The sequence below is a fragment of the Calidris pugnax genome, unplaced genomic scaffold (genome assembly GCF_001431845.1).
Source record: "Calidris pugnax isolate Ruff unplaced genomic scaffold, ASM143184v1 scaffold41, whole genome shotgun sequence".
Lineage (NCBI taxonomy): Eukaryota > Metazoa > Chordata > Aves > Charadriiformes > Scolopacidae > Calidris > Calidris pugnax.
This window is the reverse complement of record NW_015094509.1, coordinates 25,858,263-25,885,661: the sequence shown is the minus strand read 5'-3', so window position 1 is coordinate 25,885,661 and position 27,399 is coordinate 25,858,263. Positions and strand designations below refer to the sequence as shown.

The 27,399-nt window shown below is 39.4% G+C and overlaps 1 protein-coding gene across 1 annotated transcript in view; it reads left to right on the top strand.

The window, feature by feature from the left end:
- Positions 1-27,399, top strand: part of FAM135B (family with sequence similarity 135 member B) — a 182,045-nt gene that overhangs the window by 134,907 nt on the left and 19,739 nt on the right. Inside the window, exons 8-11 of the mRNA XM_014965629.1 lie at positions 16,861-17,014; positions 19,562-19,611; positions 23,084-23,239; positions 25,290-25,363. Coding sequence (XP_014821115.1) covers positions 16,861-17,014; positions 19,562-19,611; positions 23,084-23,239; positions 25,290-25,363 — 434 coding nt within the window. The remainder of the gene's footprint in view (positions 1-16,860; positions 17,015-19,561; positions 19,612-23,083; positions 23,240-25,289; positions 25,364-27,399) is intronic.

The following is a 27,399-nucleotide window of genomic DNA, read 5'->3' as shown; positions in this document are numbered from 1 at the left end:
TCCCAGCCAACATCTTGGGGACTGGGGAATGAGAAAAGAGATTCCTGCTTTTTTCCAACCACTTTGTCTTGTTTTGTGGAAACAAATCTTCTTGTGACAGTAAAAACCCGTACCTCTGTTCAAAGCCATCACTCTAGTCATGTTGTCCCAAGAATCAGTTTCACAGCTAATATGAATTACAAGTTTTAGTGCAGTGCTTGGGTGGAAAGCTTGGAAGCACAGTCCCCACAACATCAGCTTATGCATAAACAACTGTCCCTGCTCCAAGGTTCTGATGAGTTCTCCAAGGATCAGCCAAGTTTCAGCAGTCTGACAAACAGAAAAAAATGGGCTCTCCTCTACTAAATTCTCTACTAAACTCACTAGAAGTATTTTATTTAAAACCATAAAATGATGGCCTGCAGAATAAATGGTAAGCTACTCATGGCTCATGAAATTTGATTGTCTTTGAGTGTAAATTACTTGAGGGCTGGTATGTGTACTATGCATAATACAGAAGGTAACTACCGGGCTAGGAAAAAGAACCTGTGAAAATGTAATACTTATGCAAATTTATACAGCTCCAGCTATTCAAAAGTTCCCCATTTTGTCACAGTAAATTATAGAAAATTAATATAATTGCCTTAAAGTAACATGCCTAGGAAAGTTTCTGATTAGCCATTACTCCTGTTTCAGTGTTAAACAAAAATTGTGGATTTCTCAAGTGATAAAAAAGAATGTATATTGTTGTAAAATTGGCTTTATGAATTGGTATATGTTTGCATGCATGTCAAAGAGCTATAAATGATTCATTGCCTGAGAGTGTCATAAGTGAAGACTTGAGGAATGCAACATAATGACAGCACTAGACATTGAGCTGTTTCCTGGCAGCAAAGGCTTCCCCCCCAAATCAAAGAAAACAGACCAGCAATATAACACCTAGACTGCAGCGGAGCATTTGTTATGCAGAATAATTGTTTGCAAGAAGGAAGATGCCTGTAATCAGGGCTGTAAATTATTATTCTGAGGTGTGATTGATTGAAATGAAAAGTAACAGAAAAAAATAGAACCAATTTTGAGACTTTGCTAAGATAAAATGCTGATGGATCTCATTTGGTCACTTTGAAAACTTGAATTATCTGAGTGATGGAACTCTCTGAGCCACACATTTATTTTCACCAAAATAACTGGAAGGAATGGAAATTGATTTATCTTACTTCATTTTACAACAAACCTTGGAGTAAGATCTTGCAAGAGATCTATTGATTATTTTTCACAATACAAGAATGGCCAAAGTTCAGGTAACCTGAAAAATAACTTATTTGGAACCAACAAAAGGGTTCATATTTAGAACCAACAAAAGGATTCTTTTTTTCTCCAGTTTTGTAGACTGTAAGGTAGCTGCTATAACACATTGCTTTATTGCTTCATCACAGAAGGTGCTTCTGTGAAATTTATAGTATTTGCCACAATTGTGCAAAATGACAGCATGGACAATTCCTGCAGTCCTTGTTCAGAAAGGATGGGAACTGTGAGGGCTGTGGCATAACCCAATATTTGGGCAATCTGAGGAAGACTTTTCCTCAAGGCATGCAATTTCTGAAGCTGTCAGGGCTTAGGTTTGGGTTTTCTTTTTGTTTATCTGTATCTCCTCAGTGAGTGTTTGATACTTAACGGTGATCAGTTGCAAAACACAAGACTTGTTGGACTTCTGTCCTGATCCAGTCTGACAGACCCTATACAAACCAGCATATTGTGCTTGGTGTCTTTGGGGAAAAATAAGAAGCCAATCGTGAACCAAGTAGAAAGAGGGTAATGTGCAAGAAAATTTGCAAATAGTAATAAAAAAATAATAGTGCTATCAATAGAGACATGATTTCTTCCCACCTGCATATGAGTCATTGGAACCTACTTGGTAGCAGTGTGGCTGTGGAACAGACTGAAAGAAACAATAAAATAAAAAATCTGCCTTAGTAACGAAATGTCAGACTGCTTAAAAAAATGAACCCATAAAGGTTGAAGTAATTTGTCACTGCCAAATGATAACTAAATATTTCCTCTTTAGCCATTGTTTGACAGCGTTACTAACGTTTAAATTTACCAAGTTGAGGAGGAGATCAGAAATAATGTTATGATTGTTCTAATTTTTATCTCAGTTTGTGAAGACAAAGCTAATTAGCCAGCATGCAGCAACTGCCCTGATTATAGAGATCTCCACAATAAATTCTAGGAAAAGCTCTCAAATAAATAGATTAGGGTAGCCATGGCTGGCGCCATATCCCTTCTCTCCTATGAGGCTCTGTGTGACCGAGAACTAAAATGATCCACAATTGTCAGATAATACCTATTGTAAAAGTAATTTCAGAAGCCAAGCCAGTGGGAGTAGAATGACAGGATTCAAAGTGGTCTTGGCCACCTGCAGAAGTAGCCTGAAAACAGAACTGTGCAATTTATAAACATCCTGTTCACAAGCAGGAATGACAACATATCACAAATCCCAAGAGGCTCATGTCCCTATACTCTTTTTATTAAATAATTCATGAGCCTTCTTGGTTTCTTGATGTCACCATGCCATGTTGCAGGACAGTAGATATGTGTTCCCCACAGCTAATAGCAGTGGGTCTTGATTAAAGAAAAGGTTCAGGCTGTTAGCTCGATAGGGAATATAAATACAAATGATGTAATGGACAAAGATCCTGGTTTGTCTTTTTGGTTTTTTGTTGGTTTTGGTTTTTTTTGTTTGTTTGTTGTGTTGTTTTGTTTTGTTTTTTGTCTAGTCTCATGGAATTCTAGGTTCCCCCCAAAAGGAAATATCTCTTATTTTATAATGCATGATGCTTGAATAATGGTCCTCAGATTTTCCTCATGGCAGCATCAAACTCATAAAGATTTCTTCTGCAAAATGTGAACTGGAAACGAGGAAATTCATCACCGCATTTAAAGCGGGACCTGCTTTTTTATAGTCTTTTTAGTATCTTTCCTGCAATTTTGTCCTGACTGGTTCTTTATAAATTCCTTTCTTTGGACAGGAGGATCCCTGTCTTTGCCTTTGAATCTTCCCTTCTACACAAATGTCAAACACACTCATCTCAATGATATCTGAGAAGCAAATTCTAGTTCTACTTGTAAATCTTACACCAGTCATGAAAGAAGAGATACAAATCCAGAATACTAATTCTCGGAGTTACCAGCTGAAACATAGTCAGTGGGCTGCACCAATGAGTTTGCCTTTCAATTCAAATACATTTCTCTAACTCAGGCTACTGCTGTGTATAACTTGGCCATGTTTTGCACACCACCAGAGTCATAAGCACCAGAACTTCTTGGCTGATATCATTTACTTGACCTCCAGATTTGGAACATATTCTTCAAAAAACCCCATCTTTTTTCAGTAGCACTAAAAATCCATCTTTTAAATTATGGCAAGTTGGTGCTCCAGTGTTTGAACTAATTGACTCTTCCACCATATACGGATATATTTGTAGCTGAGTATAGTTTTATTTTAATAGAGTAGCAGGATGCAAAGTGGTTGCACTTTATAGGCTTGAAATGGCAGCTTCATGTGCTTCTGTCTCAAGGACTTCACACAACTCAAGCACAGTGTGTTGGGAGGTTTCTCTGTGCCCAAGCTAAGTTTTCAGTGTCATGATCTACTGCATAAACAAGGCAAGCTTGATTGCTATAGGGAAATTTCTTTAATGAGACTGCTGATCTGATCCTATGCTTAGTGGCAGGATATCAGTCAGGATGCTCTTCCTCTGATCCCAGTTACAAAACTCCACCTTAAAAATAGGACTCATCAAATATTTGGTCTCAGGGATATTGGATTTTGAGGCAATTTAAGTGAACATTTTGAAAGAACAAAAAGGGAACCAAATTTCAGAAAGCCCAAATGGAGTAGAGGTGAAACGAGTGCACTGCGACTTGGGTTATTTCTCAAAACTGAATGACAGGCAGAAGGTGCAGTGTCAGCCTAGTTCTTCTCATATATATTGTAGCCCATGCATATGCCATTTTCCTAACAAGTGGGAGAGCCCAAATACTGTGGTCAGACATTGGAAGGGGTGATGCGATTGCTGAGTTCAGTCCACCACCTTTATGGGAAACTGTAAAGTAGGCATGTATTGTAGTTAATTGGAATATATTTTCCGTAGGAACCTCCTCTCTGGCTCCTACTGTTTACTCTTCCCCAGCTTAAAAAATTGCTATTACTTCCTGTGCTATGTTATGTGGTTCAGCACATGGCAATTTATCTAGCTTCACAATGAGCAGATGAGTTTCAGATATGTCTTAATTTGCATATGTAGTGCATTAAGAGAGCGTGCAAAGTTTGTTATGGTGCTTAAAGCCACAATGATTACATATCTTGCAACCACTATTAAAATGTCTTTAAAAAAAAAGAAGTGTGCTTCATTTCACTCTGAACAAGGAACTGTTTACTTTCTAAGTTGACCTAACGTTCTTTTTTTCCCAGTTTGGGCATCAGACTGTAAAATCAATTATTCCTGTAGCTCTAGTCATCCGTGAATAGGAATCCAAGCCTGAAGTCACTTACTCTCTGGCAGTGACTGGCAGTATTTAATAGAGCCTGGCATTTCTAAATAGGAAGCTGTGGTCCTCGTTGTTGCTTTTATTTAATAAAGAGCATTTCAGAGTGACCGTTTGCTCTGGCTCTGTGCATCAGAAAGCAACACTGAGCCAAGTAGTTTGGTGCCTGCAGTATGATAGAAGTTCTCTATGTTTAATAGCATATTGTGCCAAGCACTATGAGAGAAATGGCATCTGCCAGAGAACTGGTTTTAACTAATTTGTTTGTCAGGCCCAAACTAGCCCACATGGTCTGGCAAAGTATCTTCAGCTGGCTCTTGTGTCAGCCATGGCCATACCTTCCTGCAGGCAACACTGAGAGGACAACACAAGATGAACCATCACTTCCCTACACACCTCTTCACTTCCATCTCAGGTCTCTCCAGTTCCTGCTTTTACTCTAAGCTAGAGGTTTTCCAAGAAACTCGGGCAAATACATGCTCTGGGACTGGTTGTCACCTCCTTGGAGTCACCAGTTACCACTGGGTGAAGAACCTAAACCATTTTGTCTGAAACATTTTCACTGTTTGAGGTAAGAAAATACCTATTCAAATTCAGGATATCCTGCAGTTCTCTCCTTTTGCCTGCACCTGAAAAGAGTTGCTCAGATGATATTTCTGAGCAGTGGTTTTCTCAAATGTAAAACAACGAAAATGGTACTGACTTATTTATGATGCACTTCAGATTTTATAAATGACAAGCACTATATAAAAACAGGGCCTGTTAATCTTCTTGTGTTGTTTTTATTGCCATTGATATTTCAGTATTTCCAGGCTGACATAAATATAAACCCTCAATTAAATCTTGATTCTTGCTGCAAAAGCTGGAGAATTAAAAAAGTGGATTAAATTAAAAGCTCTGCTACCTCTAAGACCTAAAATGTCACGGATCACTAGGAAAGGACAGTTCAAAGCTGTATGAACTCCTTTTTTTTTTTTAATAAGCACTAGGGTGGAACTTCTCTACACATCTCTCAGTTGTCCTCAGCCAAGCTTCTAGTTTAATTTTCCTTCATACACAGTCTGTAGAAAGCAAGGAGCATTTCAAGGCAATAATGCGTTATAACATCAATATTTGAAGCAGAGGGGATGAACAATGCTCCAAAAATACCTTCTTATCTATGTGCTATGAAGGGAGTCCAGGGCGAGAAGCTGAACTGGACGTGTTTACAGTCCAAATGTAAAAGTTCTGCTGGCAACTAACCTTACCACTTCTTTGTGAGCAAACTGGGATATATGGCAGGGTTTTCATCGTTGCCATCTATGTAATTGATTGCAAACTTTTATTAGGATGCTATAAAACTCTGGGATGCATTTATTTATTTATTTATTCATGTATTTAATATCAGGCAGTCCATAGCATTGATGCAAATAGCAAAATTCCTCCTCCAGCTGCTAATCTCATGGTTACATAGTGTGAAGCAACCTATACCCCAGCCAGTGCACAGCTGAATGTATCCTTCCCTGTTGGTGTGTGTAAAAGTTGAATCAAAACCTTTTTGGTACTTTCTGTTGTCCTGAATGCCAATTTTAATGTCACAATTGCACAGCACCACAGAACAGTATCTCCTCCTGTATGTGTGAGCGTGTATCTTCAGGTGGGAGAGACAAAAATATGCTAACAAGTGTCCTTTTAAAACCTGACTGGTTTTATGCCTGCTGCCTGCAGTGATGTGTGATAACAAGGCAGGTCTTCAGCTCAGGGGTCCTTGTTTGATCACAGCAACAGGAGTGGATTTGCTTTCCTTATCTGCGAGTGAGCAGCAAGGACTCTCTTTAATCAGAAAGGACAATGTATTAAGGCCCTTTTTTGATGCCTCCACTGTGTTACTTTGTTTATGAGGTGTGAATACACATTGTATGTGTGTGACTGTGTGTGTATTTATAAATATTAAATTGAAAATTACATATAAAGACCAGCTTTTGTATATTTATATATCTGTCTGTCTCTCTAATCTATACATCCAAGATGACCCCTTTTTTGCATAATTATTGTCAAGCAGTTTGAAAATCAACTACTTTTTTTTCCCCCATAAAATAGCTATTTATTATTGCTGTATCATCTCTTAGCCAAAGTATGCCTCAGTGTGCTTTGTGAATGTTCTCCACACAGACTTTTAAGAATAACAAGATGAAAATATGGACTAATATGTCTCATTTTCATGCATATATCCAACAGAGGGAAAGGAAAGCATATGACTTTTCTTGTGCCAGATGATTCAGTGCTCGTCTTGGAAGAAGTATGCCTCCTGTCAGACACCTGCTCTAACTTTCATGAGATGTCTTCCTCAGTGCTTAATTTACTGCTAAAGAAATTTTTTTTATGGCTTTAATTTTCCCTGTGGTGATTTCTAACCCTAGAGATCAGGTGGAGGAAACGTAATTTTTTCCCTTCTTACTCATCATCATCAGAACTTTTTAAGACTTTTATAGAATACCTTATTTGGTTTTTTACATGAAGAGCCATCACTATTGTAGACATTTGTGATGATACATTAAGGTGTAACTTGAATTCCAGGCACAAGGTTCAGTTTTCAAAGTGATGTGGGAAAGAGATTTAATACAAGCTGAGCAGATTTCAGAATTGGACTTCATTTCTAATGAACAGAAATTTTAAAAAATTGTGAAATGTCCCCTTAAAAAAAAAATCTGGAAAAAAGCCACAACAGATAAAAACACTTGTGCATAGAAGAAAGCTTTTGCTTTTGTTTTGGACCTTTAAACTGTATGGTATCCTACTATCTGAACATGATCTTGATGAAAAAGAAAATGAAAAAAAAAAAAAGCCAAAAGTTGTATTTGAAATGACAAATCAAAACAATTTATTCTGAAAGTGTCAATATGAGACATTTGGAACTTTATCAGTGTTTCAGTAGATTTTTCTCATAGAAGGACTTCAAGGGAAACTTTAATGTGACCTGTGAAGCATTTTCGTTTTGCTAGAATGTCCTTTTTAGATGGAAATTCTCCTGTCAAATACTTTTTTAATCACTTCTTCTTTCTCAGTCACTTGTAATTAAGTAACCTATAGCTTGTGCTTTGCATAGTAATTTGTAGTATTGAAACCCTGAGATACAACCATTAGAGCTGACAGGGATAATTCTCTTTTACCTGTTCAGAGGATGGCTCTTTTTCAAACCTAATGTTTCCTGTTTTTCAAGGGTCTCAAGTTAAATACTTTCTTCGCAAAATCTGGCTCCAATCTCACGTATTTTTTCCACTATATTATTATCCCAGTGGTTTTGACAAAGTAACTCTAAGAGCTAATATAAATGTCAAATTGCTTCTTGTATTTATGAAATGCCATTTTCTTACACAACAGATTTAGTGAGAAGCAAAGCATAAATCATTCCATACATCGTCAATGCCTTTCTAACTGTTCTCCTTTATGGACAGTTTTGATTAGTGTTACTAGTGTCATATAAATCAAAGGTAAATATAATACAGCGATTTTATTTTTCTTTTATTTTAGAGCTTTGGGTAATGAACCATCATATCTTATAGCAGACTAGTAAATCAATACAAAAAAGGTAGTTTGTTACATTGATAGAATATGCACATTCTAGTGTGCATCCTAGTCCAATATATCTGTTTCTCTTACATGTTTGTTTCTAGGTTTCACTTTGTTTGGTGGAAGGTACTTAATTTTCCCAATTTTCCGTAACTGTTTCTCCCATCAGCATGTTGTCTTCCTGTTAGCAGTTATTAGAGGACTGAGGTTTGTAGGAGCTGGCTTAAGTGGTTGTCACCCATCCCTCGAGAAAGTTCTGTGTTCACAGATCTGCTGCTGACAGATGGGGAACACAGGGATGTATTGTTTTTCTGCCAGCTGGGATCAAGGTTTGTGTACCATGCTTGTTATATATACTCTACAGTCTTTCTGTTAGACAAATACTTAAAGTCCCTTTTCTTTCTTGGCAGCCCATTTTCATGACACCTTTGGTCATTTCATGTCTTGGGGACTTTTTCCTGTCTCTCAAAGAAGGTTAAATTCAGCCACCATTTAGAACAATTGAGGGCAGCCCTGGCAGAGTGGCACGGACACAAAGAGTAGAGTTTGCTGAGGCAACCAGGCTAAGGAGATGTCACCACAGGATGCCATACTTAAGTTGGCCACTTTGGACTTTCACATCTCTGAGCTATGGTGTGGTTTCAGATTTGCAAATAATTTTTCACTGTCCAGTATGGGGATCTAGAAGTTATTTTTTACTGATGAGTGAATTAATGAGGGGGAGGTTTTTTGGTTGTTTTTTTTTTCATAGCTGAATGTAAATGTAAATATACATATACATATGTGAATATGTATAGGGTTTTCTATATATTTATGATACATAATTATGAAAATATTCTTAGCCAACCCCAGTGCAGGATTTTTCTTTTGTTTTCTTATGAAAGATTTCCATTGAAACTAATTCATTTTAAATCATCATGGTTCTTTTTTTCCCTTTGGATTTCATGTAATTTCTGCTGTAGGAACTGCTCTGGGGCTCAGAAGACATTCTTTGCCTCTTTGGTCTTCTCTCAGAATTCAATTTAACATATTTACATGATAATTTCTTTAAAACAAAAATTATTTCTGACATGCAACTGGTTTCAGTAAATGGGATAAGAACTTGCCTTTCTCCCACTGCCAGTGCCCTCTTCTCAAGGTTTAGATTTTACATTTTACATTCACAACACTGATTTGTTTAACAGGGTTATATCATATCTGTCTCTACACGCATAGTCATGTGAAAAGGGAACATCTGTGGGTCTACTATTGGTTTCTCAGCAAGCAAAAAAAAAACAGGGTTAAGGAAGAGAAATGAAGGTCAGCAGAAATGAAAACCTAAAATAAGTTTAGCCGCTTAGTTAATCTGTGTTTTCTGTCTGTCTCTGTGGAGGGCTAGATAGGGCAGACCTGTTTTTATTGGGGTCTCTGTCTTAACTGCAATGTAAGTAATATGAATCTTTTGGAAATTATGCTTCTAAAAGCATTTGTCACCTTCTGTAAAATAAAGCCTTTTATCATTGTGGCAAAAGCTATAAATTTAAATTATATGTTATAATTATGAAGCTCAAGTTCGTCCTATAGTTACAGTTATGGAATAGCACCAAGTTAGGGCTGTGACTGTGTGGACACCTGGTGCACTTAGATCTTAATTCTCTGGTGGCCCAGGAACCCCTCAGTTTATCTCCTATATGGATGAGATAATGGGTTAACCTGAGATATGGTGGCAACAATTAGAAGCAGCATTTACTCATTGCTGTAGAATCTTCCTGTGTGGGAATTTTGATCAGACCCAGAGATTCCTCCAAGCAATTCCTAGAAAAACTGCTCATTACAACTTATGTGCTTTGATACAGTGACCAACATCCTGGGTGGTCAATCTGGCTGTCCCAGAGATCCTGATGGGAGGTTCCTGAGGCAGAAGTGATCAAAGTGAACACAGATAAGACTCTTGTGGATGGTCAGGAAGAAGTATTCCTGCAGAGCTCTTTCTAGAAGAGTCTTTCATAAAGAGTTGAGATATTAATGAAATGTTTCATATGTAGTTTAAGACACTCAATAACATGGGATGATGCATGTGCTGGAGGAGTCACGCAGGACCACAGCCTGGCTGGTACAGGAATTCAGCAGAACACCAGCTGGGGCAGCCTCACCTGATCTAGCTGAAGGTCACTGTAAGGGCCCCTGCAATGGAGACCTACATCATCCTCTGGACAGCCACAGTCCTGCTCAGGAGATGAGGTTCCCATGCAAGTGTTACCTGATGCAAAAATCCCAATAAAATAGGGGGTTATTGTTTGGTTGGTTGTCTAGGTTTTTTCACAAACTCTTTTACAGATATAAATGTTTTTGAAATAATTAGCAAGCATGACTGGCATAATATAAGCTGCATGATAGAATTCCTGGTTCCCTTCCTGTTTTGCCCTTTTTTTCTTAATTATAAAATAAAAATATCTCTTTCTGTCATTTGTGTTCCTACACATGTGAAAGAGTATTCATCTGCTTGTATGCTTCAGTCATATCCCTAATTACCAGAAATTGTTATCTTTCAATCCTCTTCTTTCAAAAAATGATAACGAGGTGTAAACACTAATGTGTTACTTCAAGCCATAATGATAATTTCCTTTCCAACCACCAAATAACAGGAAATCTCCTATCTTAGAAAACACTGTCCAGAGTAAAGATGAAGAATCTCCTTGGTCAGTGGGTTTGAAACTAGAACAAAATTTGTATATTAGCTGGCCAACATGGGCATGCAGACAAATGGACAGACACTGTGCTCTCAGAAACTGCACTCATCTCGGGATGCTGAGATTTGCTCCTCTCTTTCTAGCAGTTCTCTTGATCTTCACCAGAAGTAGGCAAACTAGGCTCGTTCTGCTACATACAAAATACTGCTGGAGATTGCATATCTTGTCTATTTAGTCTTGAATGGCTTTTTAGGATCTTAAAATTCTTGACAAGCAATTTGAATCTGAATTACAAAATGCTGTTTTGAATTAGATTAAATATAAAGGGTCTAATTTACCAACTGTTAGCTCTATTGTTGAACATTGCACACAGTTAACATAGCTTGTGAAATTACTTTAATACAAAACAAATACAAGCAACTTACTGTATATTACAAAGCATAAAATCCAATTGGTGCCTTTTGATATTAGATGGATTTAGTACACTGGAACTGGATATTCACAAATTGTTCTCTGCATTTGAATAATGAATTGGCATGAACCTTATTTAATTACAGTGTTTGCTTTTCTCAAGTAATTTTCCTTTCTCTTCTAATAAAGGAAAAGTACATTTATAAAGTAATACACTCTAATTATAGGAGAAATCTGTTGACTGAAAAGACCATTGCACAGGACATCTATTCATTTCAAAGGCTGATTTATTTAAATGTATTCAGCAGGGATATTGTCAAGAATGTTGAGTTTATTTGGAGTTGTTGATTTTTGTAGGCTATTTCACTTGGCTGGGTAAATCTGGAAGAAGATGTTAGAGGAGAGATGGACAAGGGATAGTGGTAGTCCTGTGTTGGGATTTAGCTTTGCAGAACATGATCAAATTGAACTCAGGGGATGGAGATCCACGCGGCAGCAAGGACTTAAGTGGTGTCAATGCATTAGAAACCACAGAAGTACTTGAGAACAGTCCCATAGGAATTAGGGCTTCTCCCCTAGTGAAGGTGGCGGGATCAATAGCCCGACTGAAGTAAATCTACACCAGTACACACAGCATGGGCAACAAACAGGATGGGGCTGGGAGCCATTGTGCAGCTGGAAAACGATGATATAATTACAATCAGGGAGACATGGTGGGATGATTCACACGGCTGGAGTGCTGCGATAGATGGCTATAAATTCTTTAGAAGAGTTAGGCAAGGAAACAGGTGGTGGGGTGACACTGTATGTTCAGGACTGTTTTGGCTGTCTAGAGCTTGACAATGGTGATGAAAGGGTCTAGTGTTTACAGGTAAGAATCAAGGAAAGGCCAACAAGGCAGATGTCATGGTGGGAGTCTGTGATAGACCACTCAACCAGGACGAAGAGACAGATGAAGTATTCTCTATGCAGCTGGGAGAAGTCTCACAATTGCTAGTCCATGTTCTCATGTGTGACTTCAACTTATTAGATATCTGCTGGAAATACAATATATCAGAGAGGAGACAATCTAGGAGGTTCGTGGAGTGTGTGTAAGATAGTTGGTGACTGAATTGACTAGAGAAGGCACCCTGCTGGACCTGTTGTTTGTGACCAGAGAAAGACTTGTGGGTGATGTGATGGTTGGAGGCTGTCTTGAGTACAGCAATTGTGAAATGATAGTGGGTTTGATTCTCGTAGAAGTAAGAAGGGGGGTAGCAGAATTAGTGCCTTGGACTTCTGAAGGGCAAGCTTTGGCCTATTTAGGAGCCTGGTTGACAAAGTCCCTTGGGAGGTAGTCCTTTATTATATGGGAAGTGGTAAAATAGTGATCAAGGATAAGGAAAAGGCTTTTGCTTTTACTTTTACTTTCAGTCTAATACACTCAATTTGATGCTTCGCTTTTAGTTTGGGGAGCACAAAATATACATTTTTTATTGGAAATTAGCCAAAGTACAACCTTATTATCCTCCTTGTCTCCATCTTTTCAAGTCTAATACTCACAGGACTAGTTCAGTCCTGGTAATATGCCTACCTCTCTGCTGGTAACTTGCTCAACCAAGAAAGGAATCTTTGCTGAGTTCATCAAATAGGCGCTAGAAAATAATCTCATTTGACAGCTGATGGGACAACTTTTTTTTATTTTTTTATAGTCTAGGATCAATACAGCTGATGTTCTTTCAAACATCACAGGAAAAAAACACCCCAGCAACAATTCTTTAAGCAAATCACTGCAGAGTCTGCAGTTATCAGCATTATTTGCAGTTGTTTGCATTGTTTTCTTGACTGCCTCTTTTTCCATCATGTCTTGGCTTTTTTGATCTATGTGGTCTCTGATGATGTTGGCACAATAGAAGTCATACTTTTCTCTGGTGTCAGTACTATTAGTTTCTGTGTTGTCATCCATCATTGCTATCAGAATACCTTTAGGTGGTAAGTCTTGAAATGAAGGTTTGTCAGGCATTCGTTTGCTCCCAAAATTTTCAGAAGTAGAAAAAGGCAAAAGCCAGAGATACAGTCAGGGGGTTACAGGGGGGTTACAGTCTGCTCTTACAGACAGGAGGGGGTCTGGGAAAAGGAAATCAATGCAGGTGCATTTTACGGCTAGCATAGAAAAATCTGTCTACCTACAAACTAATGAGATTAAAATAACAGTCCAAAGGAAGTAACTCAAAAGGTCATGGGGTTCTTTACAAAGGAAGCTAACTTGTAATTTTACAATGGATATTACAAGGCCAGGGCAGCCATCATGCTTTGCACAAGCTGGCAACGTCAGCTTCAGTGTGAACTTTGGTTTTAATAGGAGTTTTGTTTTAACCAGAAGTAAACTCTTTGGGATATAAGATGTCTGTCCTCCTGATTCGAGAAACCCGGAGAGCTGAGCACTTTGTAGCTGTTTAACGGGTCAAAACCACTGGTTTTCCTGACTGCTAGTTTTACAGCAGTGTTTTTCCTTAAAATAGTATGTATCGTGTTTGTTACTGAACTTGATTTGTTAGTGTTGTAGGCTGAGTGTCTGTTTCAGGCTATAACCTAGGAAGTAAGGGACCACCTAAATAAATGCACAGAAGAAGGTGCAATTAAAATCACAAATGTGGAACATTTACAATCTTCAGGCCATCCCCAAGGAAGACATTTCTTGACATTTCTCATCTTACTGAATGGTGACAGATAAGCTGATTTAGCTGAAGCAGTTTGTATTGGCATCATCTGACAGATGCCTGTCCTGCTGGAATCCCTGCAGATGAGGATGCTCAGACCCTAGTTCACATTAGCTTAAACTGTCTCTGAGGTGGGTTTGATAATTGCTGTTGTGTCCTGCTCTACCTCCTCTGTGTGTGTGACAACTTTCAGAAGAAGCGGTCCTGTGAGAGCAGTAATGTCTTTAAGTCACTGAGGGACCAGAGATTTGGAGCTTGGTGTCTTTTTTCTACCAATCACGCTCACTTTCCACCTTGACAAGATGATTTTTCAAATTAGGATGGATGTTCCTGTTAAGCAACAGGGTTTCAAAGTCAGTTGTCATTTAACAGTTTCATCAAAATCCTTCAGCTTAATGATGTGGCCTCTTACTCATCCGTGGCATGGCCTGGACTGCGCCAGTTTGGTTTTTATGTGGTTTTTTATAATGTTTCTTTCCCCATTCTGTGTTCTACTACTGTGTAAATCTTTGCAAAGTGTACCCTTCTAAACCCTGTGCTTCGGTAAGTTGAGCTATCTGGTGTCTAAGAATTTTCATTAATTCAACTGAGGTCAAATTTGAAAAAGCAATAAGAAAAGCGGGCAAGTACTAAAGAATTTAAAACAGATTTTCAAAACCTTCAATTCACACATTTTTTGAGTGCACTTGCAGTTGCATTTCGCTATTACTTCTTATTTTTAGTTTTAAACAGTAATGTATGCCAAGAAAGGCTGAAAATAGACCTATTAAAGTGTAGTCTTGCACAACAATGCCACATTATAGTATTGATATGAACTGTGAAATTATCTCACATTTTTTCTTCTGCTTGTCATTGTAGCATTTAAATGCCAGAGTAATTTTTGCCTAAAAAAATTCAGCAACGGATTATAAAAGAGGACATTTTTTCATGACATTGTATATCAATCCACTTCCCATTTTCTATTGTTTCCAGCAGCATTGCTTTATGCTCCTTTTTTTCTATATTCCATGGTGAGAGTAAAATAGATTCATGCTGAGGCTGGAGGTTTTGAAACCTTCCAAGAACAACCACCTCCCTCAATTATCATCATCATCATCTTGTGGGTCAAGAGGAGCAGTTCCCTTTGTATCTACCACAGAATGCTAGTTAACATCTTGAAGATTTGCATGAGAAAGCTTAGAAAAACATCCCAGCTCCAGCTGAGAGGCATGAAATGTAGGCTTTAAGAAAGTCAAAGGAAAAACAAAGCCGGTGAGGGGTCTGGGGAGTTTTATGAGGAGCAGCTGAGGGACCTGGGGTCCTTCAGCCTGGAGAAATGGGAGGCTGAGGGGAAACCTTATGGCTCTCTGCAACTATCTGAAAGGAGGGTGTAGAGAGGTGGGGGTCGGTCTCTTCTCCCAAGTGACAGGCGATAGGACAAGAGGAAATGACCTCAAGTTGCGCCAGGGGAGGGACCAATTAGATATTAGGAAAAACTTTCACACTGAAGGTTTATTAAGCATTGGAACAGGCTGCCCAGGAATGTGGTTGTGTCACCATCCGTGGAGGTATTTAAAGGACGGGTAGACACAGTAGTGCTTAGAGATATGGTTTAGTAATGGTTTTTGTCAGTGTTAGGTGGATGGTTGGACTAGATGATCTGAAAGGTCCTTTCCAACCAAGGCAATTCTATGATTCTAACAACACAGGAGGGACGCTGGTGCGTGGTTGGTGAGTCTTTACTATTGCTTCTGGAGATGCATAGCTGTTGGGACTGTCAGGGTCCAAAAGGTCTGTCAGAACCTAGTTGGTGTGCAGGAATTGTATTCTTACCCCATCAGTGATCAGTAGTGCTGATTGTTCATTTTCTCCATAGTCATGCAACAGTGAGAGTCCTGTCCTGGTGCCTTTGTGCAGCCCGTATGCTGTAAAAAGGAGATCTAGACATATTCTCTGTTTAATTGTTTCATAGAGTTCAAGGACAGAGCACTTTGGTGGTTTTCTCACTGCTCTGTTTTTATAACCCTTTCTCCTCCTGCAGTACAGATAATTTACTCCTGTCTGAGGGAACAACCACCAGATATAACTGCTCATTGCAAGTGCTCGCACACTTTTCTACTGCATCGTTGGATAAAAAGTAAGATGTGTACAGAAACCACAGAAATATGAGCTGTTATTGATAGTTTTCATACTACTCCTTCCAACTCTCCATGAAATTCTGGGCACAAAACCACAGATTAATAAATTGTTTCATTTTCAATCTAAGCAGTAGAAATTTCAAATATGAGTAATTTATACAAGAGGTGTCTTTTGACAGAAGTGAAAACTTTTGATTTACAGCACCCTAATGCAAACTCACCTTATGTTCTAAGTGTAAATGTGTTTTTTGGGAAACTTTTGTATTAAACATGTTGTGATCTGCCTAATTACATCTCCTCCCACAAGAGATACACTAATCCAGACATTGATCCTATGGTACAGAGTGGCTCAAATTAGTTGATACGCATTTTTTTCACTAATACTCATAACAAAGCATACCCCTATGCCATCAAGTTACAACCTTTGCAGAAGGGGATAAGAGGAAAAAGGAAAGTGAATGTAGCCATCCTTGTAGTCCTCTCCACCCCTCCTGCTGTACCAGAGATGATGTGTTTTTGCACAGCAGTACCTATGTTGTGGGGAGACATTGACTCCACAGTGGGACGAGTGTGAAGGACAGAGCTGGGCTTCTCTCTTGGGTTGTTTGAACTGAGGGTCTTTGTACATGTGACACTGTTTGCTGGGGGCTAATAGTTTCGGTGTGGTTTGGGCAAAATATAAATGTAAAATGAGGTAGTATTATGGTTACACATGTAGCTGGTTAGGTAGCTAGGAGGTAGGGGTGCTTAGAATCTCGCTTTGTTGCCATCTGCTTGATTAGAAATGAAAGGCTGCCCACAACTGGATTTTTGTGGAAACCTTTAGGACAAACGGAGACCATGAATTTTAATCTCTGTATTTCATTTTCTTGATCTTTTGTTGCACAGGGCAGCTTTTACGTCCCATCTGAAAACTGCATGCAGCACGCGTACAAATGGCATAAGGACCTCTGCCTTCTGCTCTTGAATGCTCAAAGAGGACTTCACGTGTACTACACCCTCATAATGAAGGAGATTCCTGATTTACCACAGCTGAAGTTGGGTAGGTGAACTGACATTTAAAATCACTGAAGATTGTAAAACGCTGCATTTTGAATACACATTTTAGTCCCAAAATTCTTGGGCTTTTCATAGATTTTAGAGGATGTTTATCCCAGTTTTCTGATTAGTGGGTTTTTTTGGTGCACTGTTAAATGCCTTCTCAGTTTATGTACATCCTTTTTTAGGAACTGAAGGTGGCCTGTTGTGTAGAGGGGTGAAATGTTTTGATAAATTTCTCAAAACACTTGCCTTTCGGTGATTTTTGGTCTCAGACACTTTTTGAAGACTTCAACTTCAGTTCTGAATTGCCATGAGATCTGGGGAAGACTCTAACATATTTTTAAAAACTGAAAAGAAGAATCTGAAAGGTGATATGAGTGTTTTTGAAACATATTCCCTCATTTACAATTTGCAATGTATTTCTTCCCTGCCAATTGCATAATTACAACTTGCTTTTAAAATTGATTCTGTTTTTCTTCCTAATGCGATTGTTTAATAGATTTTCTGGTTTTGGCATAAGCTTTTTTTGGCTGGTCAGGCCTGTTGGGTTCAATGTGCAAGTGCTGGCTGGCTGGGTTTGCGTGAAAGAGCTCTGTAATTTGTGTTTAGTCATGTTTGTAATGACAGCAGGAGCTCCTGTGAAAATGAGGCGCATCCCTGACTAATTCCTGCTCTCCCACCTGTTTCTTTGAATTCAGGGAATGTGGCTCATGATTTCACATCTGTGTTTCTCTGTCTTTGTATTTCTGAGTACAGGTTTTGAAGTTATCTGTTTGTTATGTTGCAGAGATAATTATATTAGGAGAGTTGATTGCATTGGCCAGCAGATTTAAAAAGGGAGTAAAAACCATTTTCCAGTTTCACTGCGTAATGCTTGTATACAAGAACTATCAAACATAATACATTGTACTTTACAGACTTATGGGCTTTATAGCTCCTATTTTCCACTTCATGTCTTGCTCCCCAGCATCTATTTCCCTTCAAGATAACCTAAAACTCCTAGGGTGGTAAGAGCACATACTGTGTTATTCAGTCCAGCTACAAGAAAAGAAATAAATTACAGCGTTTTTATTTGCAATTTATGAGCTCTTGGACAGAATCCAACATGCAGCCAAACTCATGCTTCAGGCATCCTGGTTATCAGGCAGATATAATAGATGAATTGTGTCTCACCTGCACAGGTTATAGGTTGGGAGATGGCAGAGTTATGTATGCTTGGTTGACCATAACTCGAACTACACCAGAGCACATATGGGCTTTCTAAATACAATTAGCTTGGTTTTCAAATGACTACTGGTACTGAAGCAGGCACTTAATTTGCAAATGTACTTGTTGTAACGCATGCAAATTTGCTAAATTCAAATACCCTTTTTAGCCTCTTGAGCAAAGTGCTATTTGCATCATTTTATTCAGTCTGAAAATCTTCTGAAGATTTAGTTTTAAGGCTGATCTTCTGATGCCTGTTGCAAAGCTTAGCAAAATCATGGGGTGTAAGATTCACCCAGTATGATAAATATGAAGTAAATTTTTGTATCTGTCTCCTTACAATCATTGGGAAGAAACAGGCCCATTTAGGACAATAAAATATGTTATCTGACAAGTAGTGCTTTCTGCCTTGGGATGGCATGAACTGCACCTTGTATTCACTCATTTTTCTCCACTGACCAGGGGGAGAATGTACATGACTCATTCAGTTGTAAACATCTTTATTGGTCAGATTAATCTCGTCATAGGTTTCTAAAGATAGTTAAGATAAATCCAAGACTATAAATCTCTGCAGACTTTCTTAAGTCTGGTTTTTTTTTTACCTCCCTCAGTAGCATATTAAAAAAACAATAGCCTTGTTTAGACATTAAAAGTGGGAATGATTGTTTCCCAAATTTGATCAGCTGAGGATGGGTCGTTTCAAGGCACTACCCATCTCCATCTGTCATTTTCCATTCTTTAGTATTATTTAAGAAGAGTCATTTGGGGATTGGAGAGGGGAGTGACCTCTTGGTTGTTCTTCTTTGTTTCTTTACGGATACTATTAGAAAGTTCCGCGTTGGAAAATCAAGCTGCCAAAGCTGGAGAGTTGATTTATGTCCTCTTTTGCCTTATAGTCTGTGGTGCATTTAAAGTGGAGTGTTCCTGTGCTGGATTCTCTCAGGACTACCTCAAAGCACGACTGCTTTGCTGTAGGAAAGGAGAGGTCCTACACAGTGCACAAGGCAGCACGGAGGCTGGTGGGACTCCAGTTCTGGATTTGGCCATAAATATCAAAAGCTAATACATAAACTTCTAGTAAAAGAAAAGCTACATTCTGTTGTCTTTGTCCTGACACCATTCCAGAACTTCTACAGGTTTAGTGGTCCAGGTTAAACGAGCAGAAGTTGTACCTGCACCAGTACAAGGTGGGTTGTGGAGTGCCCCCATCCAAACAGAAACTTGTCTGTCAGGGAAGAATATAAAATGATCTCTTTCTCACATGAATAAACAGCAGATCATTAACATTTCATGTTTATTGTTCTCAAACCTGATGTCTGTCTTTGTGGTTTTTTTTCCCTAGAGGAGCTATCTGTGGAGGAGACGTTATCTCAGCTGTGTACGGAGCTGCAGGTATTTTCTTCAACAGAATCTGCCCACACGTTTTTCAAGTCCATTTTTCGAGTGCAATGAGACAGCCCAGTCACACATCAGAGCGGGGAGAAAGGGAAATTTGGTGCCAATAAAAAGTTTGTTGAATGTTTCTCTTCCACCAACAATTTCACATGATTTTGATTAGTCACTTACAAGATGTTTCTGTCACTTTTAACAAGTCACCAGCTGGGTTGCTTTAACCCTGAGCAGGGCAGCTTAGCCCTGAGTAGCAAAAATGGTTTGGGGGTAGGTTTTAAGCAAGGAGGAGGAAAGGTCCTTTGGTAGGTTGTACAACCACATCTTTTCCAATAAAAGCACCCAAATGTGTAGGGAGGCTCATGGGAAGAAAAAAGCGATTTTGGCACAGAAGCAACTGAACTACTCTCTTGAACTCGCTTCTGCCGTGTTTATTTCAAGTGATATGCAAACAAGTCATCAATGGTACCAGGAAAAAATGCAAGCGTCAGCTGATCACTGGGGAAAATGCTTTATAATCAGAGATTTAATAGATTTGATTTGCTCAGTTTATTAGCAGGAGTGACAACATAAGGAAGAATTACAAAATAACAATTAACAGAGAGAAGCTGAAGCCAAACCAAGCTGGAAGCACACTCACACTCCAGTTAGGAATGGTGGGCTAATTTTTGTCGGCCATAGGTGAAAAATATTTGAGATAGCAAATTTTTAAATTTAAAGTCATAACCTAGATATTTTGCAAGAAATCTGATTTAATATAAATTCGATTTAGAGAAAATATAATTTACTGGGCTCAACTCTACTGGATTTAAATGCTGTAAGGGTACAGGAGGCCACACCATACAATCTACGTATGTTTCCTTTGGATTAATTTTCTATTTGTCTGGGAAAGTCCAAATTGGCTTGGCATGCATCAGAAAATGCCAGCATTAATTTCTCTGTATTTTCTAATTCCTGTCCAATTCTTCTTCTCCCCAAAACCTTATTGACTTGTTTTCCATGACAATGTTAATAAAGCCTCAGTGCTTTGACTGTCGTTTGGTAGCTGCTGGGAACAGCGTAACGACAGGTGAACACAACAACTAGAACAGCTGCTCAGCTGTTATAAAAACTTCATTTTTCCTGTACACCATGAAAACTTTTTGTCTTAGCACCCTGGGAGGATAGGTTTGATCCATCTATGCATAATTTGATGATAAAGACAGTGAATTTGCAGACAATCTCAAGACATAAATGCTGAGTTCTTGTATGGTACTGGTGGGGCACAGGCTCCGCATCGACCATCCCTGCAGAGTAACTGCTGAAGTCACATCTACCTCTCTATGGTGTACAGATTAGTGGTGGCAATGTTCTCCCTGCATTTTGCCTCTAGGACTATGTAAACTGAAGCCATTTCTTTTCAGCAGAACATAGGAAAACCAGTTATTTCTAAAGGAAGAAAATGCTATTAAAAACCATACCAAGAGAAGCCTGTGGGCGCAGTCTCCCATTACGACTGCGTTGCCAGAACCAGGTCCATTTTTAAAATTAAATATAAACAAAAGAAGAAAACAAAGCGAGTTTAACCTGCCGTAGCTTTGTATTCAGCCCAAGAACACAGCAGATACTCAATGCAGGAGAAAGTGGGAGGGAAGTATTTTTGTAATTGTGATTGATTTGGCAACAAATAACTCCTCAAAAAACCCTCTCAGTTTGTTTTATGTGACGGTATTGTTAAAGCCAGGCTTACCTGAGTGGGGCTTGAAAGGGGCAGTCACAGTCAGTCACAGCCCAGCGGCAGGTAGGTGAGTGGAGTAGCCAGAATCATAGTTGATGATCATTTTAATTGCTGGGGTTTGCTCTGAGGAGCTGAGTCCCTGGGATATGACCCGTGTCGCTGGCGCTGCCCAGCTCTTGTCCTGTGTGTGGCAGTGCAGGAAGGGTCTCACAATTAAAGTAGGCATTGTCTTTTCCTGCCTTCCTTCCTGCCGTCCTTCCTTCCTGTCTTCTTGCCTTCCTGGCTTCCTTTCTAATATGTTCAAAAGGTTAAGAACCAATAAACTAGAAAAATAGCCATCATACACCTATTCCTGGTATTGCGTTAATAATGCGTCTTCTTTGAAGACTGTGCTTTCAGTTTATGGTGTAAGAGGCAGCTTACTGACTAAATGAGTCAGGGCTTGGGGGGTTGGACTAGATGATCTCCAGAAGCCCCTTCCAACCCCATATCATTCTATGATTCTGTAAATAAATAAAAAAAAAAAAATTAAATTGACATACAGCATATAAAATTGAACGCAGTAAATAAAGTAGTGCCCTGCCTCTGCAAAGAGAAATGTTTGGGAAGGACTTTTTATCTCTGATTTTTCCAGTACCAGAATGGATACTGGAGCTTGTGCCATTTTTTACAAGTTGTTAAAAACAAATACCATCCAAACAGTGTAAACTCTTTGACAGTATCTGTGTTGTCCACGCACACAATTTCTCTGTTTCTGTCTCTCTCACACAATTTGCTTTTAATCATGTCTTAGTTTGCACTGTCACCGATCTGGAAACTACCTGCATAATAAAATGTGAAAAATAAGCAGGCTTTTAGCTGGACTACAGCCCTAACAAAAAAAAAAAAAGCAAAAACAAAATGAACCAAATCAAAACAAACAAACCGGCCAAGAACTGATAAGTGATTCCTCTGGTATCTTTTCTGGAATATTTCTGGTAGTATTACCTGTCTCATGGAAGCATGTAAGGACTCTAGGAGTAGATGAAGGTTCAGTTCTGTGCTCTTTGTACCAAAACATGGAGGTAAAATGCAATGTCTGTCTCTTGTTAAAGAAATTGTGAAACTGGGGAGATTGATAAGTAGAGACTTTGCTGCTGACATGCACTTCTTGAGCTGCAGAGCTTTAAAGCAGAATTTTAGCCCAGAGCTGGGGGGCAGGGAGGGCCCCAGCATCTCCAATTGTGGGAGAGAAGCAACAGCAGATTCTGGGATGTCTGTTTTCATCATGTTGAGGACACAGTGTTTTCATTTGGGGTTTGTTGTTCGTCCCCCCACCCCTCCTAATCGCCCATCTGGTATCCCAGTGTGACATGGCTGAGAAGGCTTATGCTACCAGAAAGGAGACAACGGGCCATGGTTTATTATTTCAGAGCATCCAGCACCATCTGGTGGATAATTTGGACCCTGCTTTCTTTGATTTTTTTTCCCAGTTACTACATCTGCAGTAAAGTGTCCGCAAAAGTTGAGGCTGTTCCCACTCCTTGCTCTGCAATTGTGTGACTGAGACACTTTGTGCTAAAATATGTGGCTTTTAAAGAGTAAAAGCAAAAGTCTCACCAGCTTTATTTGAGGTAAAATAAAGCATAACTTTAACAGTAATTCTAAATCAAGAGGAAATTTTGTTGTTGTTGTTCCTAAAAGGATTTAATCTGATTTACGAACTGATTTTCCTTCATGACACTGTCTTGATCTCAAAATGTCCTTTCTCTCCTCCAGCTTCTGAGCAATCCGGAGAAGATAGCAGAACAGATAAGCAAGGATCTTGCCTGGCTTTGCTCCCACCTTCTGGCCCTGTGGACCCAGTTCCTGGAGGTGGCAACTCTCCATCCAGAAGTCACAGCTTATCTGACTCAGGAACATCACATGCTAAGGGTAATGTTGAGAAGTTAAAAGCAAATTCAGTAATGGCAACCTCCTGATAGATATTAATGATTTATCTGGGTATATATTTCCAATACTAATCTGCCCATATGAGTATTTACTGGAGATAGGGTGAGCAGGACAAGAGGTGAAGAAGAGGTTTGAAATTTGAAATTACAGATTTCCATTTCTGAGATGAAGGCCATTGTTTTTATGGGAGCTGGGATCCTATGTAAAATGAGTGCACTTTGAACACCAGAATCTGACATGGAAGAGGAGGTGGGTGGGAAGAGGTAGCTTGTATGTGCTAGATATCCATAAATCATAAACATTTGTTTTGAAAAGCACAAGCATCACAATGATAAATAACCAGAAGAAAATGTATCTAAACTTCTTTTACAAAACTACCATGAGAAATATAGATTTGTTCTCTTCACTATATCATATATATATATACATATAGCTAGTTCTTGCCTTTCTCCTAGTGAAGTGCACACAACAAAATATTAACATTGTTCATGTGGAAATTGTTTCTTGTATTGTGGTCAATAATAAAGAAGGCACAAAAGCACTTGTCTTTGGAGCTAAATTTGTCAGATCTGCTTATCTGATTAGTTCAGAAAGTGCCGTGTCTTCCATTAGGATGTTTTTGGTTATTGACCAGACATCAGCACATCACCTGAGCTGAACTCATAGTCTGATCTAATCGTTAAAGAAAAGGGTAGGATTCACCTTGCTTAGCTTTAGGCATCTACAGTGTAGATATTGACATCTCAGCTTATGTTCTGGTTCCTGTCAAAGTCAGTGGAGGTCCAGTTACTCTCCAGAGTAACAAGAAAAGTGTTCTGGTTGCTCTCCCGAAGAACATGGTTGAGTTTGCAAAAAGGAGACATAGAATTCAGGAAGAGGTGACTGATGCTGAGATTCCCCTGGTTATTTTGGCTTTCAGGGAAAGGAACCAGCTCTGTAGGCTCCCAGCTCCCTGCAAGGTGAATCTGAGCCTGTGGTTCCAGCCTCAATTGACACCGACTGCCTGCTTGATCTTTGGCAAATTGCATACCTGCATGTGCTTCAGTTCCTCCTCATATAACCCGTGTGCAATGATACTTTCCCACCTTTGGAAACCAGTTTGAGAGCCCCAGATGAAAAGACTTACTATTAAAATGCAATCTTTTTGAAGGGATGCTAGGCCTTTTTTAGAAAGGTCGTTTGCTGAAGCACAGCTGGGATTTAGGGAGATGCTATGACATATGCTTTTCGCTACCATTTTCTGACACTGTGACAGAGGTCACTTTTACAAATATTATTAGTAATGTATGGGCTGCAGTTTAACAGCTTAGTACATTTGATTGGATATTACTCTTGATTCATTGAAACTCAAAGCTTATTCCAGGGCAGATAGCAGCACTGAATTTTTTATAGCTTATTTCACACTCTGTGCTCTGCCAGCCACTTCAGATCTGTGGCTCTTTGTAATTGATTATCCAATGCTGAACAGATCTAATGTCCATGAAGAGTTTTGAAGAGCTCTCATTTGTAAGTACCATGACATGGGCAGATGTGTTTCTACCATAATGGGGCTTATTCTCCTCTGGCCTGGTGTATAAGGCACCCCTTACTCTCTTGGAATTGCTGTGGATGTTCCCATAGAAGAGATGATCAATTATGAATTGTTCTAATTTAGTAACTCACTCCACTGCTGCCATATGATTTGCATGGTGGGAAAGGAAGGAAGCTTCCCAATTTTAAGCTTACAGGGGAAAATGGGGAGTTTCAGAAAAGTGGTCAGATGATGCACATAAGCAAATTTTGATTTACTGTCAAGGGACATTTCTTACCTCCCAGCAAAATACACCACGACATGAGCTGCTTTGTGTGGGACTGGGAGAGTAAAGCAGAATTGAGCTCGCTCTTTGTTTCTTTCTGTCACCAGAATGGTGCAAAGCAGACAGAGCACACCACTAAGGAATCTGGGCCTGACAGTCACTGCTCTGTTATTAGCTTGATTGTCCTTGGCACCTTTCAGCAGGTCTTAGGTTTAACTTGTGTGTTTCTACCTCAGGTGAGAAGATTCTCAGAAGCCTTCTTCTACACTGAGCACCAGAAGCTCGCTGTGCTCACATTCCAGGAGGGCCTGTAAGTAACCCACTGCCCTTTCCGTCACTGGAACAACTGAAAATGTAGTTTAAAACATTTTACAGTCAAGACTGAGGTCTTTTCTGCTGCGTATGGAGGAATTTAGTTTGAGAGAAGTCACTGGTTCTGTGGAAAACCATTGAAATCAGTGTTAAAAGTGACTCTGATCAGGCCCCAGGGATTGTTATTTTCAAGATTCCTATACTGTAGGCATATGATGCAGGAGATCCTGTTCCCCACCTCTCATCTCAGTTGCATTTGGGTGCATTTTTCTTCAGAGCATATCTCTACTAACACCACCAGCCTTGGGGCAGGCAGAAATAATTTTTGATGTCCTTCTTCAATTAAGTTCCTAAACTCACTGTACCACATCCCGTACTCTCACTTTTAATGGGAAATAACTGCTGACAAGCAACAAAAGCTTAACATTTAAAAATTTGCTTTTTACCATCCCTAATATACATTTTTGAGGGTAGGCAGTCATGGATTTCTTTTGGTGTTTAGCCCAGCCCTACTTTCTGTAGCAGAAAGAATATTTAGATGCAGCGAGGAGATTAAACATCCAATGCAAAGTTGTGAACGTTCATTAGATGCCACAGTTGAAGATGGGAATGGGGAATACAACCATATTAGCTGGAAGAGCTGTAGAAGTGATGTGAACTCAGGGCTAATAATTAATCAAGAGTGCAAAATAATCCATGAATACAAAAGTTGTACTGGGCTGCATTCATAAAAATATGCTATAAAAAATTGGCAAGGTAAGTATTTCCCTCTACTTGACACTTCTTGCTTGGAGCCAAGATGGGCAGTATGAGGAGTCAGTTTTAAAGCTAGACCAGGGCAAATCCTGCCTTCAGTTTTAGCCAATAATCCCAAGCATATGGATGATACTCAGGACCTGACCCCTGAATGCAGAGTTCAAAGAAAGATGCTCAGCTTTGAATTTATGAATAATAAAGGACTGTCGTGTGCAGTGAAACAGCCTGTCACCATGTGGGGACCACAGCATTACCAGCATGGAAACCCATCTTTCAGAAGGGGCTTAAAGGCCGTGACATCAGGTCCTGTCATGATGATGAGGCTTAAGTGAGACATCTGCTTCTGACCTAGTGCAAAGCAGAAAATTACTTTCTCAGAGCTGTCACTAGGGCTATTAGGGCTTATTCAGTGTTGGTGGAAAGGGCCATGACTTCATTAGTGGATGTGTTGTACAAGGCTACCTCGTTCTGCCAAATTAGAGCAGCACCATGGCCGCAGGGGCCCAGCTGTGCTCACTTAGTCCTCCTGTGTCAGGTTTTGAGTGAGCTATGTACGAGGAAAACCCCGTGTCAGGATCCTGGGGTGAGGGCACAGACACTTATGACCCCATTCAAGCAAACATAACCCTGCCCAGGGTGGAGCCTAATTGCATGCAGTGCTTTTATTTCTCCAGGCAACCATAGAACTAGCCCATTTCCTACAGATAAACATAATTTTTCCTCAGTGATTAGCAAGGAGACTGAGTAAAAAAAAAAAAGTAAAATTGTTTACAAACTATAAAAGTTGGTCCATGTAGTAAATTTGGTCTACACTGGCGTCGTGGCAGAATCATGTTTTTTTCTTGATTTTGCTAGATGATGTAGTTGGAAAAACAGAGTCTTGGCTGCCAGAGTGTTATTAATGTTGGGGGTGGTGGTAGGGAGTATTAATCAGGTTCACGATGTCTCCAGCTCTCAGCCTGCCAGGTGCTGTGCAACCACTTCAGACACTGACAGTTTTCCCCCTCCAAGTTCTTTCTTCCTTCTTGCCTTTCTTTGCATCCTGTAACACTGTTGTGAGTTCTGTGTGAGGCCACACATGTGCATGCCTGGCAGCATTTGACTATTTAGACAGAAGACACACCGTTTTCAATAGGCTGGGTATCACACAGGGCAGGAGGCTTTAGTAAGTGACATAGCCTCCCAATATTTTACAGAAAAAAATAATTTTTCCACAGCTATCTATATCAATGTTTCATCTTTTGTGCCAGAGATTGGTCTCGAAGCAAGTTTAATTTA